This window comes from Mandrillus leucophaeus, unplaced genomic scaffold (genome assembly GCF_000951045.1).
Source record: "Mandrillus leucophaeus isolate KB7577 unplaced genomic scaffold, Mleu.le_1.0 Scaffold231, whole genome shotgun sequence".
NCBI classification, from domain to species: domain Eukaryota; kingdom Metazoa; phylum Chordata; class Mammalia; order Primates; family Cercopithecidae; genus Mandrillus; species Mandrillus leucophaeus.
Genome location: NW_012102377.1, coordinates 3,184,675 through 3,199,994, shown reverse-complemented (window position 1 = coordinate 3,199,994; position 15,320 = coordinate 3,184,675). Strand labels below are relative to the sequence as shown.

Sequence of the window (15,320 nt, the reverse complement as noted above, 5' to 3'; positions counted from 1 at the left end):
CTTGTTTTGTTCTGATGTAGTTACACCCAAACTCATAATCTGTTCACTGTTCACGTTCTTTGCTGTTCACAAGTTTCATTTGAGCAAAGCTTTACTTCAAATGCAAGCTGGGTGGATGACACAAAACCGATTCTTCAGGAGGCATTTCTTATAGTAGAAACCAGCTCTTTGGAGGGATCTTGGAAATTTGAGAGGTCAGTAAGACCATTTACAGTTGTTAACAAAGGTCAATAAACATCATTTGATTGTTTTTTCGTCAAAAATGCCCTGAGTGCCACTCTTCATGGCATCTTTACTGTTCTTGGTGCCTCAAGGCAGACAAAAGGAGCAGAAGACTCATCCTAGCTCTTGAGTAGTTTGCATTCAATCTGGGGAGAAGAAGAGCATTACAATCAGAGTCCTTAAATTCAATAGCCACTCTGGAGCATCTGAAGCAACACACAATGTGTGACTGCTAGAAACAAAATACAATGGGAAGGGAGTGGTGGAGGTTTGACCTATAGAGTACTTTAAGAGAGGGATTTGGATATTTTACATAATAAGTGACACTGACTCTTAAACTTCTTGTTGGAGGATGAATACTTTAGAACAAGCTTGTCCAACCCCTGGCCCAGGACAGCTTTCAATGTGGCCCAACACAAATTCATAAACTGTCTTAAAACATTGAGTTTTTTTGCGGTTTTTTTTTTAAAGCTTGTCAGCTTATTGTTAGTGTTAGTGGATCTTATGTGTAGCCCAAGACAATTCTCCTTCCAGTATGACCCAAGGAAGCCAAAAGATTGGATACCTCCGCTTTAGAATTTATTGACTAGTTTTGAAAATGGAAGTGCATTCCTGGGAAATTTCTTCCCAAAGGTATTTTAGGATATTCCCAATCCTCTCACTGGGACAGTATTAATATTTGGGTTTTGCCCACATCCTGGAAGTGGAGGCTGTGACTGTGGCCCAACGGACTTGATGCTGTTACATCAAGGGGCTTCTTCCTTGATTGGCCAAACCTGCAGCAGCCCCTGACAGCACAGCAACCAGGGCCACTTCCCAGCTCTTACCCAGAGCTCCTGGGAGTCTCTCTCCATCCTCTCTCCCCTTCCCCGCCGCCATTGTCCTCTATAGGGGAGACAAAAAATTTTCCCTCTACCTTCTTTTGGTTCTGTAGCTGAGGCCCTGCAAATTAGATTGACAAGAGACAGATTAACAGGAGAAAAGCATACATATTTCATTAGATGTTAACTTTTATGTGTCAAAGGAATCTTTCTAGAAAAGAAGTAAAGCTCCAAAAAATGTGGACAGGCCTGAGATCTTCTATGATATTTTTAATAAAGAATAATAAATTGTGGGGATGTGACAAGACAAAGGAAAAGAGTTTTAGGTCTCTAGGAGCTGCAAACTGTGGGAAGGTGCATATATGTGGGAAAGTAATGGAAGATAAGGGTTATCTTGGCAAGATTTGTTCAGGCCAGTCTTTGTGCTCAATTTCTCTCTTCTTCATGGCCATAAAACTTCCCTGGGAGAAGAGATTTATGGCAGTCCTCATTTGTTCAGAGTTTCTGCTTTTTAGTCAGTTAAGTGAAGCTCAGGGGAGGCTTCTTTTTGCATCTGTTGGATCTCAGATACCTTCAGCTCAAAATAATCCTTATGCCAAAGTGGCATATTTTAGGGTGGCATATTCTGATCCCCTTCATCTTCCTCAAAACAAACAAACAAACAAACAACAACAACAACAACAAAAAAAAACAAAAAAAAAATCTTGAATCTGAGGAAGGCAAAGAAATGGGAGATTCTCTACCAGCTTGCCTGGTTAGAAAAAACAAAACACAACTTTTTTTCCCTCCTCTCTTTGTTATTTGAGGTCTTCAGACTTTCAAAATGAAGATTAAAACAAGTAATTACATAGTCAGAAATTTGGTGTTATGTGAAATTTTAAAGTACTTCCTTTTTTATGAACCCAGTTGGTGGACACCTGTTATCTTCTTCTTCTTCCTTTTTTTTTTTTTTTGTGACAAGGTCTTGCTTTGTCACCCAGGCTGGAGCCTCACCTCATGGGCTCATGTGATCTTTCTCCCTCCGCCTCTGAAATAGCTGGGACTACAGGCTTGCACCACCATGTCCAGCTAATGAAAAAAAAATTTTTTTTTGTAGAGACAGGGTCTCACTATGTTTCCCAGACTGGTCTTGAGCTCCTAGGCTCAAGCAATCCTCCTGCCTTGGCCTCCCAAAGTGCTGGAATTACAGGCCTGAATCACTGCACCCGGCCTTCTGTCATCTTAGACAGAAAATTGTTTTGGTAGATCCCTGATGCTGATTCAGGTGATCAATGTGAGGTAGGCAATTGCATTTTATTCCCATTTGAGAGTCATATTATTTGTATATAGGCAAAACTAGACCATTTTCTTCTATTGGTCATTGTAATTTTCTTCTTTCTGTAGAAATCAAATATTTATTTGGACTCTTGTGAATATCACTTATAATGTAGAACTCAGAAAATCTCAGTGTTTGTCATTACAATTTGTTTTCTTATGCACCCAGTAGAAATTGTGTTTACTTTGAAAGGGACAGGAAAAACACCTTTGTTTTCATATCAGTCTCATTATTTTCCTGAACACCAATCAAAGGACTGTTTTCATTCTTCTGTTCTGGCCCAAGCTGTGACTTGAAGTATGAATAAATAAATAAGGCCAGGTGCAGTGGCTCACTTGAACTGCACCCTGGCCTCATAATCTGAGCAGTTTGGGAGGCCGAGGCAGGAAGATTGCTTGAGGCCAGGAGTTCAAGACCAGTTTGGGCAATATAGCAAGACTTTGTCTCTACCAAAAATGGAAAAGTTATCTGGGCATGGTGGTGCACACCTGTAGTCCTAGCTACTTGGGAGGCTAGGATGAGAGGTTAGTTTGAGCCCAGGAGTTAGAGAGTAGCAGTGAGCCAGGATCATGCCACTACACTCCAGCCTAGGTGATAGGGCAAGATCCTGTCTCAATCAGTCAATCAGTCCATAACAAACCAACCAACCAGAGATGTAACTGGAAGCAGACCTGCTTTCTTCTCTCTGTGTCATATGTTAGATGCTATATAAGTCATGGATTTGAAAGTGATTCTTTTCTTGGCGGTTAAATGACAGAGCAATGTGGCACAGAATATAATGTGGAAACCCTGTATCCAGTGTTGGTTAGAAATCCCTGTTTACATAGAAGTAAGACAGGATATGAGTCTGTTGCCCAGGCTGGAGTTCAGTAGCACGACTGTAGCTCCCTGCAGCCTCGATCTTCTGGGCTCAAGCAATCCTCTCACCTCAGCCTCCTGAGTAGCTGGGACTACAAGGTACATGCCACTATGCCCAGCTAATTTTTCTTTTCTTTTTAGTAGAGACAAGGTCTCACTATGTTGCCCATGCTGGCCTGCAACTCCTGAGCTCAAGCGATCCTCCTGCCTTGATCTCTCAAAGTGTTAGGATTACAGGCATGAGCCACTGTGCCCAGTCAGACGTGAGAGTTTTAGAGTTGGATTTCCCATGTTGCCAATCTTGTTTTTTCTTTCACCAGCAGGTTAAAGGAGATGTGATACATGACAGTTTTGCTTTTTATCATGTTCCAGGGATACTACCGAGCTGGTTATTCCTTACTGAGGTTACACCAGTCTTATGAAGCCGCTCGCATGTTTTTTGAGGGTCTGCGACTTGTGCAGAGAAGCCAAGACCAGGCACCAGTTGCTGATTTCCTTGTTGGAGTCTTCACCACTATGAGCAGTAAGTTGGAACTGGGGAAACTTTTTGTAAAGTCCTTGCTATTTTATTCGAATAGCTCCTGGGGACTCAGGCTCATGGGGAGATAATTTCTGGGTGTTTCTTTGTGGCTGATTTATGTAGTTTAATGAAACTAGTTCACACATTAGAAAGCATTTTGGACGCTTCGGTGGCTTCTGCCTTTGTAAAAACAATAAGGTACTTTTTGCATAAATAACTAAAAGCTTTGGGTGTTTGGTTTCTTTTTTTTTTTTTTTTTTTGAGACGGAGTCTCACTTAGTCTCCAGGCTGGAGTACAGTGACGCAATCTCGGCTCACTGCAACCTCCGCCTCCCAGGTTCAAGTGATCCTCCTGCCTCAGCCTCCCGAGTGGCTGGGACTACAGGCACACGCCACCACACCCAGCTAATTTTTTGTATTTTTAGTAGAGATGGGGTTTCGCCATATTGGCCAGGATGGCCTTGATCTCTTGACCTCATGATCCGCCCGCCTTGGCCTCCCAAAGTGCCAGGATTACAGGTGTGAGCCACCCTGCCCGGCTGGTTTCAGACTTCTTAAGTGTTTTGTGTTGCTATTCATAGGGATTTCCGTATTTATACTACTCTCCTGATGTGACTTTTGCTGTTTCCTGTGATTTTTCTTTTCCTTTTTTTTTTTGAGATGGAGTTTCACTCTTGTTGCCCAGGCTGGAGTGCAATGGCGTGATCTTTGCTCACTGCAACCTCTGTTTCCCGGGTTCAAAGGAATCTCCTGCCTCAGTATCCTGAGTAGCTGGGATTACAGGCGCCCACCCACCTGCCTGGCTAACTTTTTGTATTTTTAGGAGAGATGGGGCTTCACCATGTTGGCCAGGCTGGTCTTAAACTCCTGACCTCAGGTAATCCACCTGCCTTGGCCTCCCAAAGTGCTGAGATTACAGGCATAAGCCACCGTGCCTGGTCTTTCCTGTGGTTTTTCACATGTATTTTTCCACTCTATTGAGAAAATATTTGTTTGCTATGAAAATAACCTGGAAGGGCCGATGGAGGGTCCTGTGAAAGCTGATAATGGGTGCTCCGTGTCAGGGTTGTGAAGCTCACTGCCTGGCACTGCAGAATCAGCAGAGGACTCGTGTGTTCAGCCTAGCAGGGAGGGGAACTTTTTGTGTCACTGCATTAAGCTACTACTTTAATGACCTGGCCTAAGACATAGCTTTGTCAGTGGCCTGGATAAGGCAAAACCAGAAACTGGTAAAGCACAGTGTAATAAACTTCACTCCTTGCCAGTGATGGTGCAGTCTAAAGAACTGCCAATACCTAGGCTGTTGTTTTTAAATATGGTGTTTGATCAAATTTAAGTTGCACTAAGATGTGCTGTTAATTTATGCTGTGCCAGTGAGAGACAACATTGATTGTAAGACACATCCTGATTTCAGAGATGTTAGAATATGAAAAATGGCACGTTAGAATTTCTGAAAAATGGTCTTTGTCTTTTAAATGTGGGGAAACCACAGCTGACAATTGATAGACTGTTATCAATCAAACTGTTCCCATTGCAGTTGTGGGAAAGCAATTTTTGTGGTCTGTGGGTGGAATCCCACAGATTTTGACAAGTTCGGTACAGAGAGGGGACCAGAGGAGTAGCAGGCAGTGGGAAGGAGTTAGAGGCAGGTGCAGCCGTGTCCCCTAGACACGGAAGTAGAAGGTCTCTTGATAGGTGCTGATGAGTCACAGCTCTTCAGTCAGTCTTTTGCCAACAGTGGTCAGGGCTGGTTTCATTTTCTTCCTAACCTGATGACTTGGCCTGCACTTCCCCATTGCCTTCTCTGCATCTTTTTTTTTTTTTTTTTTTTTGAGACGGAAGTCTTGGTCTGTTGTCCAGGCTGGAGTGCAGTGGTACAATCTAGGCTCACTGCAACCTCGGACTCCCAGGTTCAAGAGATTCTCCTGCCTAAGCCTTCTGAGTAGCTGGGACTACAGGCGCGTGCCACCATGCCCGGCTAATTTTTGTATTTTTAGTAGATCTGGGGTTTCAGTATGTTGGCCAGGCTGGTCTCGAACTCCTGACCTCAGGTGATCCACCTGCCTCGGCTTCCCAAAGTGCTGGGATTACAGGCGTGAGCCACTGCACCCGGTTTCTCTGCATCTTTTTTCTTTTTTTTTGAGATGGAGTTTCACTCTTTTCCCCCAGGCTGAAGTGCAATGGCACGATCTTTGCTCACTGCAACCTCCAGCTCCTGGGTTCAAGTGATTCTCCTGCCTCAGCGTCCCTAGTAGCTGGTATTACAGGCTCTGCCACCACGCCCAGCTAATTTTTGTTTTTTTAGTAGAGACGGGCTTTCACCCTGTTGGCCAGGCTGGTCTCAAACTCCTGACCTCAGGTGATCTGCCTGCCTTGGCCTCCCCAAGTGCTGGGATTACAGGTGTGAGCTACCGCACCCGGCCGCCTGCATCTTTTAAATGTCACTATTCTGTCAGAAGCCAGGCCAGAGTTATGGGAATTCCAAACAACTGCTTCTTGATGACTGCCCGGGTGGTTTTCATTCTGCCCCCAACCTGAAAGGTGGCAGTTAACAGGACTTCTTAGGATGATGCATCCAATACTTTATTTACCAAAGCACTCCTTTTTGGAAGGTAAAGAAATTGGCATGGCCCAGTTTCTAAATTTTGAAAAATACATTTATGGGAAACTTCGTATCCTTTCATATGGTATACGTTTGTTTTGATATTTACTTATTTTTTGAAATTAATAACCTCGGAAGAGGTGCCAAGTTATTCTGACTCTTGACCTGTCCCCTCGGACATTCTCATCCATGAATTTGAGAAATGTGGTTGGAGGATCACAAGGTGCAATAGGTCAATAGGCCACCAGGTCAGAAGAATGTGTATTGATGACAACAGTTGGTAGATGTGGGTTCCAGTCTTGTTTCTTGTCATGAACTAACTGCATGATATGCCATGAAACCTATCTTCATTTGTCATAGTTTCTAATGTTTTGGGTAACAATAATATTTGTCACATTTTTCTTAAAGGAAATGAGTATTGTAACTTAAGCTTCCATTTCCTCCTCTGTAAGTGGAGATAATAGGCACTTCCTCAGTGGTTTGTTTGAGGGATTAAATATAAGCATGTATCACTGGACTTGGTAACTAGAAAGGCAAAGCGAATGTTAATTATGCTGCCTAACTCTTAGGGGATTGATTTTATGACGAACTGGAAATAATGGCCACTTCAATCAATCATAAAGGGCTTCATACTACTTTGAAAATGCCTTTCTTTTGGGTATCTTTAATTTACCATTTATCTATGTGTGAACTTAATTGGAGGACCTTTTCTGAAATGCTGTAGACTTCACCTACATTAAAATCCCTAAATTCTGAAACTTTCTTTCAGGTGACTCCATTGTTTTGCAAAGTTTCTTGCCTTGCTTTGATCATATTTTCACAACTGGATTCCCAACAGAAGTGTGGCAATCTGTAATAGAAAAGTTGGCAAAGAAGGGATTATGGCATGTAAGTAAAAGGAGATGGCTCTCTCATGGGGAGAATACATTCTTGATTAAATGATTTCTTTCCATTGGCATTGAGGGATTGTAATTTATTATTTGTTGATCTTGATGCCAGGATAAATTTTTAACTAGGACATCATTAAAGATGAAAAATCTTTGAGATAGATTAATTAACCAGTTTCCATTTATTTTTTAAAATGGGCAAAGCACTTAGACTGTGGTAACCTCACTCCTTGCTCTGTGTCTCAACCGTCATTAAAGAAATGTAAAGTACAGGTGCTAACGGTAATGTGGAATGATAAAAACAAAGCTGTGTGTTCATTTTCACAATCATTTTTTATACTGCATTAGCTAGTGTGTGCCCAGATGACCTATCTGGGCTGCTCACAAGGGTTCCCATGTGGTTTTGAGGGACTGCTAACATTTGGATAGTGGCTAAGTGAGGTTGTAGGACCTGAACCCAGGGCCAGGAATCCATGGAATGGAGGAGTGGGTGGACTCTGGAGGCCTGGGCTTCAGTGCCACACAGATGTGTCCTTGAATCAGAATCCCCCACTTACTATTTTGGGCTAATTACTTACCCTTTGAGTCTTATTTCCTCATTTGTAAGTTGCATTATATAAACCTATTTCTCAGAGATTTGGTGAGAATCAGAAATAATGGACAAGAGCACCTATCAGGTAATGTTTGTTGAAGGCTTACAGTGCCAGGCATTGAGCTGAGGGGTTTTATAATACCTGGCATATTCTAAGTGCCCAGTGAATAGTAGTTGTCATTGGTGATAGGCTGTAAGTGCTCATGAGAATGGGCTGGCCAAAGCTAGGAGTTTGGTTAGAACAGGCCTGCTGGGCTTTCTAAAGCTGGGCAGTCCAGAAAAGTCAGCAAAAGCAAGCCCAACCTATTAAGGACTCCTGATCCTAGCAGACTGGGTGACTTTAGAATAGAGAATTCTTAAATTTTGGACAAGGTAATGGATTCTATTGGAAATGTAATGAAATCTATGGGGCTCTCTTGTCATGCACTGATAATTGTGTGTATAGTTTCAGGGGGTTCATGGGAAATCTCCTGGAGTCCAGCCATGGGCTCCCTGAAGCTTACCCTTATATTAAAAAATCTTGGGAGGGCAGATAGCAGGGATGAGGAAGGCAGACTGAACTCTTGGGGAAGCAGTAGTCAGAAATCCAGGGTCCTGTTAAAAGACATTTGAGATCTTTTCTCTCTTTGGATAAGGTAGCTAGACTAAGAGTTCTATAAGGATCCTTCCAGCTTTATTTTTTAAAAAGTTTTGAAATTCTGTGATTCCAAGTGCTAGGGTAGATCTGTGAGTAGGAGGCCTTAGGCCTCATTAGCAGGAAGATAGTTTAATTTACTGCACTCAGGAAAAGAACCTTGTCCTCTCTTCCCAGTGTGGGGTGGACATGAATAGAGCTCCATGGCCTAGGTAGAGAATGAGAGAATAGGAGGCAGGCAACTTCTAATAGATTATTATCCCAGCCAGTCAAGGGAGGGCCCAGGAATCCAGCCCAAGTGGCAGGTCCAACATCCTACCTGCAGTGAGGCTCTGGTAATTCCCAAATACTGCAGACAGAAGCATCTTTTTAAAGGCCAGCAATCTGGACCCCTAGAATGCTGAACTTATCACGTGAGGTTGAGTGTGGGCAGCGAGGCTTGTTTAGGGCAAAAAGTTAAGAATGGGCATCACAGAGTTTGCAGTGAGATTGCACCGATGCACTGTAGCCTGGGCAACAAGAGTGAGACTCCATCTCAAAAAAAAAAAAAAAAAAAAAAAAAAGAATGGGTATCAATCTGAAAGAAACTAGAAGCGAGATGTGGCTATGGGCTCAGTTCCTGTGGTCCTAAGTCCACTGGCAAGAGCCATACGTGAGAGAGGTTGGAGCTGAGACTGGGTCTCCAGTCATGGTCATAACAGAGCTGGGAATTCTTAGACCTGTTAGCATACCTGAATGATTTCAGTAGGGGCTTCTCAGGATGTGCTGTGAGACCTATGAAAACTGGCTTAACTTCTCTGGAATTTAGTCTCTTCAGCAACTTTAGATAGGGTCAGTAGTTTAACAACTGGGTCTCTGAAAAGAAAAGGTCCCAATTTGTAGCATTTGCTAATTTTGGTCATGTAAATACTCTCACCATGGCCAATTTCCAGCTACTAATATGACATACAAGACTTGGAGTTAGGAAGAGATGTGCATCGTCAGGTCAGTAGCTGATAGGAGCTGGCTCCAGCATACCATTTGACAGGGTCTAATGGGCTCCAAGTACTTGGGGCTTTTCGAATGCTGATGTGCTGAATAATTGATTGGGGTAGGGTATTTCTAAAGGATTTGAGTCTTCCACTTGTTAAGCCTTAAGAACTTGGCAGGGAATTACTCTTTTTTTTTTTTTTAAATCCCATTGCAACTATACTGTGAAATGCGCATGACATCATCTGCTCCTGTCCTCAGCAGGCTTTGAGGAAGTGTGGAGAGGCCTTAGTCCTCAGCAGGAACAGGAAGTTGGTTAGACAGAGACTCTGATTGTCACAGCAAATAGCTGAAAAAATTGGCAAGCACTTTAAAAAAAGACAAAGCTAGAGAGTGGTTTTTTTTTATTTGCTTGTTTTAAAGCTTAAAATAACTTTTTTGCTTTAATAACCCATGTGGAGAACATTATTATTCCAGCCTTTTCTTCTTGTCTTCTCCCACCAGTCATTTCTACTTCTGTCAGCAAAAAAAGACCGATTACCAAGAAATATTCATGTGCCAGAGTTATCACTGAAAAGTCTCTTTGAGGTAAGGTGTTTTTTTTGTTTTTTTTTTTGTTTGTTTGTTTTTTTTTTTGTAACTGAGTCTCGCCCTTTCACCCAGGCTGGAGTGCAGTGGCACGATCTCAGCTCACTGCAACCTCCACCTCGCGGTTCAAGCAATTCTCCCTGCTTCAGCCTCCCGAGTAGCTGGGATTACAGGTGCCTACCACAATGCCCGGCTAATTTTTGTATTTTTTGGTAGAGATGGGTTTCACCATGTTGGCCAGGCTGGTCTAGAACTCCCAACCTCAGGTGATGCACCCACCTTGGCCTCCCAAAGTGCTGGGATTACAGGTGTGAGCCACTGCGCCTGGCCTTGTAAGGTGATTTCTGGAAACATAACTTCTTTGTGTCTGGTACTTTCTCCTTCAGCTGCCTTACCACAAATTTGTTATTTATAATAATCCTAGGCTTGGACCACAGCTAATCCAAGTATTACTGATTCCATACTTTATGGGTAAAGGAGTTTGAAGCTTCATATTGATTAGTGACTTCTATAATTTCTCTTGTGTGTTTTTTTCCCCAGAAGTATGTTTTCATTGGACTTTATGAGAAGATGGAACAAGTGCCCAAGTTAGTCCAGTGGCTCATCTCCATTGGTGCAAGTGTTGAGACTATAGGACCGTATCCCCTTCATGCCCTCATGCGACTCTGTATCCAAGCCAGTAAGTTTTCTCCCTGTTTTCCACCCTCCAAGCTGCCCTTCCAGCCGAGTTCTGGGACTCTGTTGAGCTCAAGTGAAACTAGAATTAAGCCACTTGAATGCAGACCGTTTGAATATTCAAACGATCTGGTTATTCAAATGAATGAAGCAGCAGGGAAGTCGTATCATTTTTATCTTTCCTGGCACCTAGTAGCTGCAGGAGGTCCAAACGGAAAGGATTCTGTGTTTCTAGACAGATCCTGGCAGGAGAGTGGAGCCCTGGTACCCAAGGAAGGGACTTAGGACGGACAGCTGTTGCTGGGCAACACTCCCAGGAGACCTGCAGAGTTTCTTCCTTCCGGCATAGGCAGCTTTGGTCTTTTTCTCTAGGTTCATCTTCACTGTAGCCCAGGGGGCTGACAGCTGTGTTGTGGGACACACAACACAGTCCCTTGGCTGGGGGGATCCCAAGTGAGACATGAGCTGTTGCTGATACAGTTTGGTTGTGCTTCTTTTAAAAGACTGCTATTTTCATGAAGTTCTTTTTTAAGCTTTGCCATCTGGTTATAGGATTTAACTTTAAAAATATTTTTATTTTATCATTAACACACACACACACACACACACACACACACTTTAGATAGAAGTTTGTTTTTCTTTCCAAGCACACGTGGCATCACTGTGGGACATTCACCCTTAGCATTTTAACGCCAGAAGGGGCCAAGAGAACTTGTCCAGTCTACCTCTTGTAGGCTGTATCGTCTCCCCAGGAATGGGGGAGCGGGAGGTGGCCATGGGCTTGAGGCCTGGGACCCCTGTCTTTGCTGTAGCCAGATTTGTCCTGCTGTTATTCGTTTCATATAGTGGGGAATTTATAAGATGTATATATATATTTTTTGAGACTGAGTCTCACTCTATTGCCCAGGCTGGGGGAGTGCGGTGATGTGATATTGGCTCACTGCACTGCAGCCTTTGCCTCCTGGGTTCAGGTGATTCCCCTGCATCAGTCTACCAAGTATCTGAGATTATAGGTGCCCGCCACCACGCCTGGCTAATTTTTGTATTTTTAGTAGAGACGGGGTTTCACCATGTTGGCCAGGCTGGTCTCAATTTTCTGATCTCAAGTGATCCACCCGCCTCAGCCTCCAAAAGTGCTGGGATTACAGGCGTGAGCCCCACCATGCCTGGCCAAGAGATTTTATTCTTACACAGAGATTGGCAGATAAAACATTTAAAAGTAAAGCCTGATTCAAAGCTACTTAATCTAATCCTCCCAGTTTCAAGTGAGGAAACTGGAATGCAGAGAAGTGTGGCTCTGGTTATGAATGTCATGGTTCCCCATTGCGTCTCCTTTTAAGTTAGTTCCTGTGATTGTAGGGGGTATCAGTAAGATTGAGCCTTCAAGTTGGTAAGCTTTAATCCTTCATTTGTTTCTCAGAGAACTCTGACATGGTGACAAATGGGAGTCCAAAGAGTTGGCAGAGGTTTGTGGCTTTCCTAGATCTCAGGAACTCCAAGGAAGGAATTGAATATACATGTCCCATGGATAATAATGCAGTAGGGTAATCTCATCAGAGATACTGGCTTGATTATTAAAGTGGAGGCTGTTGCGCCTCACCCAGATCCTCTTTGCCACCAACCCCCTCACCCCCACCTGCTGTCAATGTTAGCTGCTAACAACTCACAGCTGGCCCCTTGGGCAGAGCATTGCTCTTTGTCAACAGAAACCACTTCCCAGAGAGTTTCTCTCTGGACCTTGCCTCTCTCCCTGAGTGCATTCTGTAGCTCTTGATTGACTGACATGGGGATTCAAAAGGCCAGCCCCAGTGCCTCAAGGTGGGTCTAGGCTGTGGTGCATTCCTGCTGCAGAGCTGCTCATGAGGTCAGGCTGGAGTGACCCTACTAGGATTACTACCTTGCTTAGCTGCTTCCCCTACCTGTCCTGCCTCCCTCGCTCTTTCTCGTGCTATCTCTAGCTCAGTCATATGTATAAGAATCCCTATCTCAGGCTTCTAGGGAACCTGACCTACGTTGATTCTGGGTCGCTTTCTATAACTCATCCTCTTACTTGACAAACGCTCGTGTCTCCCCACACCTGTTTGCGGTGAGTGGAAACGTATGTTGGATTCCTCATTTGGTTACCTTAGTGTGGTCCACGTTGACTTGCTTTGCTGATTTTCTTTCTTTCTTTTTAATCTATTGCTGCTGCACAAATGAACTTTGCTGACTTTCTGTATGTGGAAAACATTAGTAAGTCATTCTAATTCCCTTCAGGGGAAAACCATCTTTTCCGGTGGTTAATGGATCACAAGCCCGAGTGGAAAGGCCGCATTAACCAGAAGGACGGGGATGGCTGCACTGTCCTGCACGTCGTCGCTGCCCACTCCCCAGGATACCTCGTCAAGCGTGAGTAGTGGCACCTCACTACTCACAGTAGTGACTTCAAGTGTCAGAGGGTGCGCTGTGGCTGGCTGGTGTCAGGCTTTGAGGACCTACAACTGCCTTGTTTTACCCATTCTATCCCTAGCTGGTTCAGAGGGCTAAACTTCGCCTTGAACTAAACTTGATTTTGGTCGGTGGGTGGATAAGCTGTATGCAGAAAGAAGGTGAGGTGAGAGAAGGAAGAATTGCTGGGCTTCAAGTGCTCTTTCATCTTGAAATGGCTTCTGTGGGGTTGAATGGCTTCAAGAAAATGGGCTCCTGGCTGCCTTTGTTCCCTCCTTCATCACATGGTTACTCATTTTATTTTATGCCAAATCTGTGTTAGCTGCCAGAGAAGACTTATGAACCGAACTGCACATGGTTCTGCCTTCATGGCACTTAGAATCTAACACAGGGATTGCATCTTCCCTTACCTGCTGGGGCCAGACCGGGCACATGAGGGAGTGAGGCTGGCACATGCGAGGAGAAGCTGATTCTTCTGACACCAGTGCACCATGTTAGCCTGGGAAGCAGGAAGGCTGTGTTCACTCTTACAGAGCTCTCTGATGTCACTCACTTTTCTTGAAACTCTCAGACCCCTCAGTTTTTGCTTTCTGTTTGGGACAGAGAAGAACATACTATTTCCCATAATGATAATGGACTCTCAGCCTCTGTGGAAGGGAGGTGACAGGGAGTGGTGAGGAGCTTGTGCTGCTGCAGCCTGGAGCTGATCATAGGAACCAGGCTGGGCTGTCATCTTCTTATGGCAAGAGATGTTGGACATCTGGATTTTTTTTGAGACGGAGTCTCGCTCTGTCGCCCAGGCTGGAACAGTGGCACCATCTTGGCTCACTGCAAGCTCCGCCTCCCGGGTTCAAGCGATTCTCCTGCCTTAGCCTCTCCCGAGTAGTTGGGACTACAGGTGCACACCACCATGCCCAGCTAATTTTTGTAACTTTAGTAGTTATGTTGGCCAGGCTGTTCTTGAACTCCTGACCTCAAGTGATCCACCTGCCTTGGCCTCCCAAAGAACTGGGATATAGGCATGAGCCACCATGCCCGGCCAGAAATCTGGATTTTTTAAAACTGTGAATCTTGTGATTTTTTCAGCTGTCTGCTCAGATTTAAACATGCCTATGAACTAGAATCAGCCTGGAGGCCTCCTTTTGGGGACCTCTGGTCTGGTGGTTACTCGTAGGAAACTGTCCTCCCTTCAGCATCTCTCAGGAGGAGCCCAGCGAGGCTTGTTTCTCTAATGTCATTCCCACTGAACTGGGACCTAGGAACCTATATCTAGGGAAACAAAGGAGAAGGGTTCTGTGGATTTTTGAGCTTTATTGAAATGTTATTCATATACTATATAATTAAGCTGTTTAAAGTGTACAGTTAAATGCTTTTTGATCTATTCAGAGCTGTGCAAGTATCATTACAGTACATTTTAGAACGTTTTTATCCTAAAAAGAAACCCTGCACCCGTTAGCAGTCATTCCATTTCCCTCATCCCCAAGCCCTAAGCAACCATCACTTTTTGTCTCTATGGATTTGCCTATTTTGGATATTTCATGTAAGTGGAATCATAGAATATAAGGCCTTTTGTGACTGGCTTCTTTCACCAGCATATTTTCAAGGTTTATCTGTGTTGTAGAATGAATCAATACTTAATTCCCTTTTCTTGCCAAATAATAGTCTATTGTATAAATACACCATGTTTTGTTTATTCGTTCTTCAGTTGACGGGTGTTTGGGTTGTTTCCACTTTCTGGCTAGTATGAATAATGCTGCTGTCAATATTTGTGTACAGGGCATTTGTTTTCATTTTTCCCAGCTAGATACCCAGGAGGAGAATTGCTGGATCATATGGTAACACTATGTTTAACCTTTTGAGGAATTGCCAGACTGTTTCCCAAAGTGGCTGTACCATTTTACAGTCTCAACAGCAGTGTATGATGATTCCAGCTTCTTCACATCCTAACCCTTGTTATTTATTATCTGTTCTTTCGATGTTCTCTGTGTTTTAGTCCCTTCTTAAAGACAGTGATATTCTGGCAAACAACTAGCTCTTCAAGAGAAAAACCTTGAATTGTAGCATTTCTTGAGTTCCATGGTATAATCAGGAGTGTCTGATCTTTTGGCTTCCCTGGGCCACATTGGAATAAGAATTGTCTTGGGCCACACATAAAATACAGTAATACTAAAGATGGCTGATGAGTTAAAAAAAAAAAAAAAAAAAAAAAA

The 15,320-nt window shown here is 43.6% G+C and overlaps 1 protein-coding gene across 2 annotated transcripts in view; it reads left to right on the top strand.

Moving 5' to 3' along the window:
- Nucleotides 1–15,320, top strand: part of TRANK1 (tetratricopeptide repeat and ankyrin repeat containing 1) — a 117,286-nt gene that overhangs the window by 42,897 nt on the left and 59,069 nt on the right. For both annotated transcript variants that reach the window (XM_011981914.1, XM_011981913.1), the window contains exons 3-7: nucleotides 3,589–3,739; nucleotides 7,108–7,226; nucleotides 9,925–10,008; nucleotides 10,549–10,687; nucleotides 12,940–13,071. In XM_011981914.1, coding sequence (XP_011837304.1) covers nucleotides 3,589–3,739; nucleotides 7,108–7,226; nucleotides 9,925–10,008; nucleotides 10,549–10,687; nucleotides 12,940–13,071 — 625 coding nt within the window. The remainder of the gene's footprint in view (nucleotides 1–3,588; nucleotides 3,740–7,107; nucleotides 7,227–9,924; nucleotides 10,009–10,548; nucleotides 10,688–12,939; nucleotides 13,072–15,320) is intronic.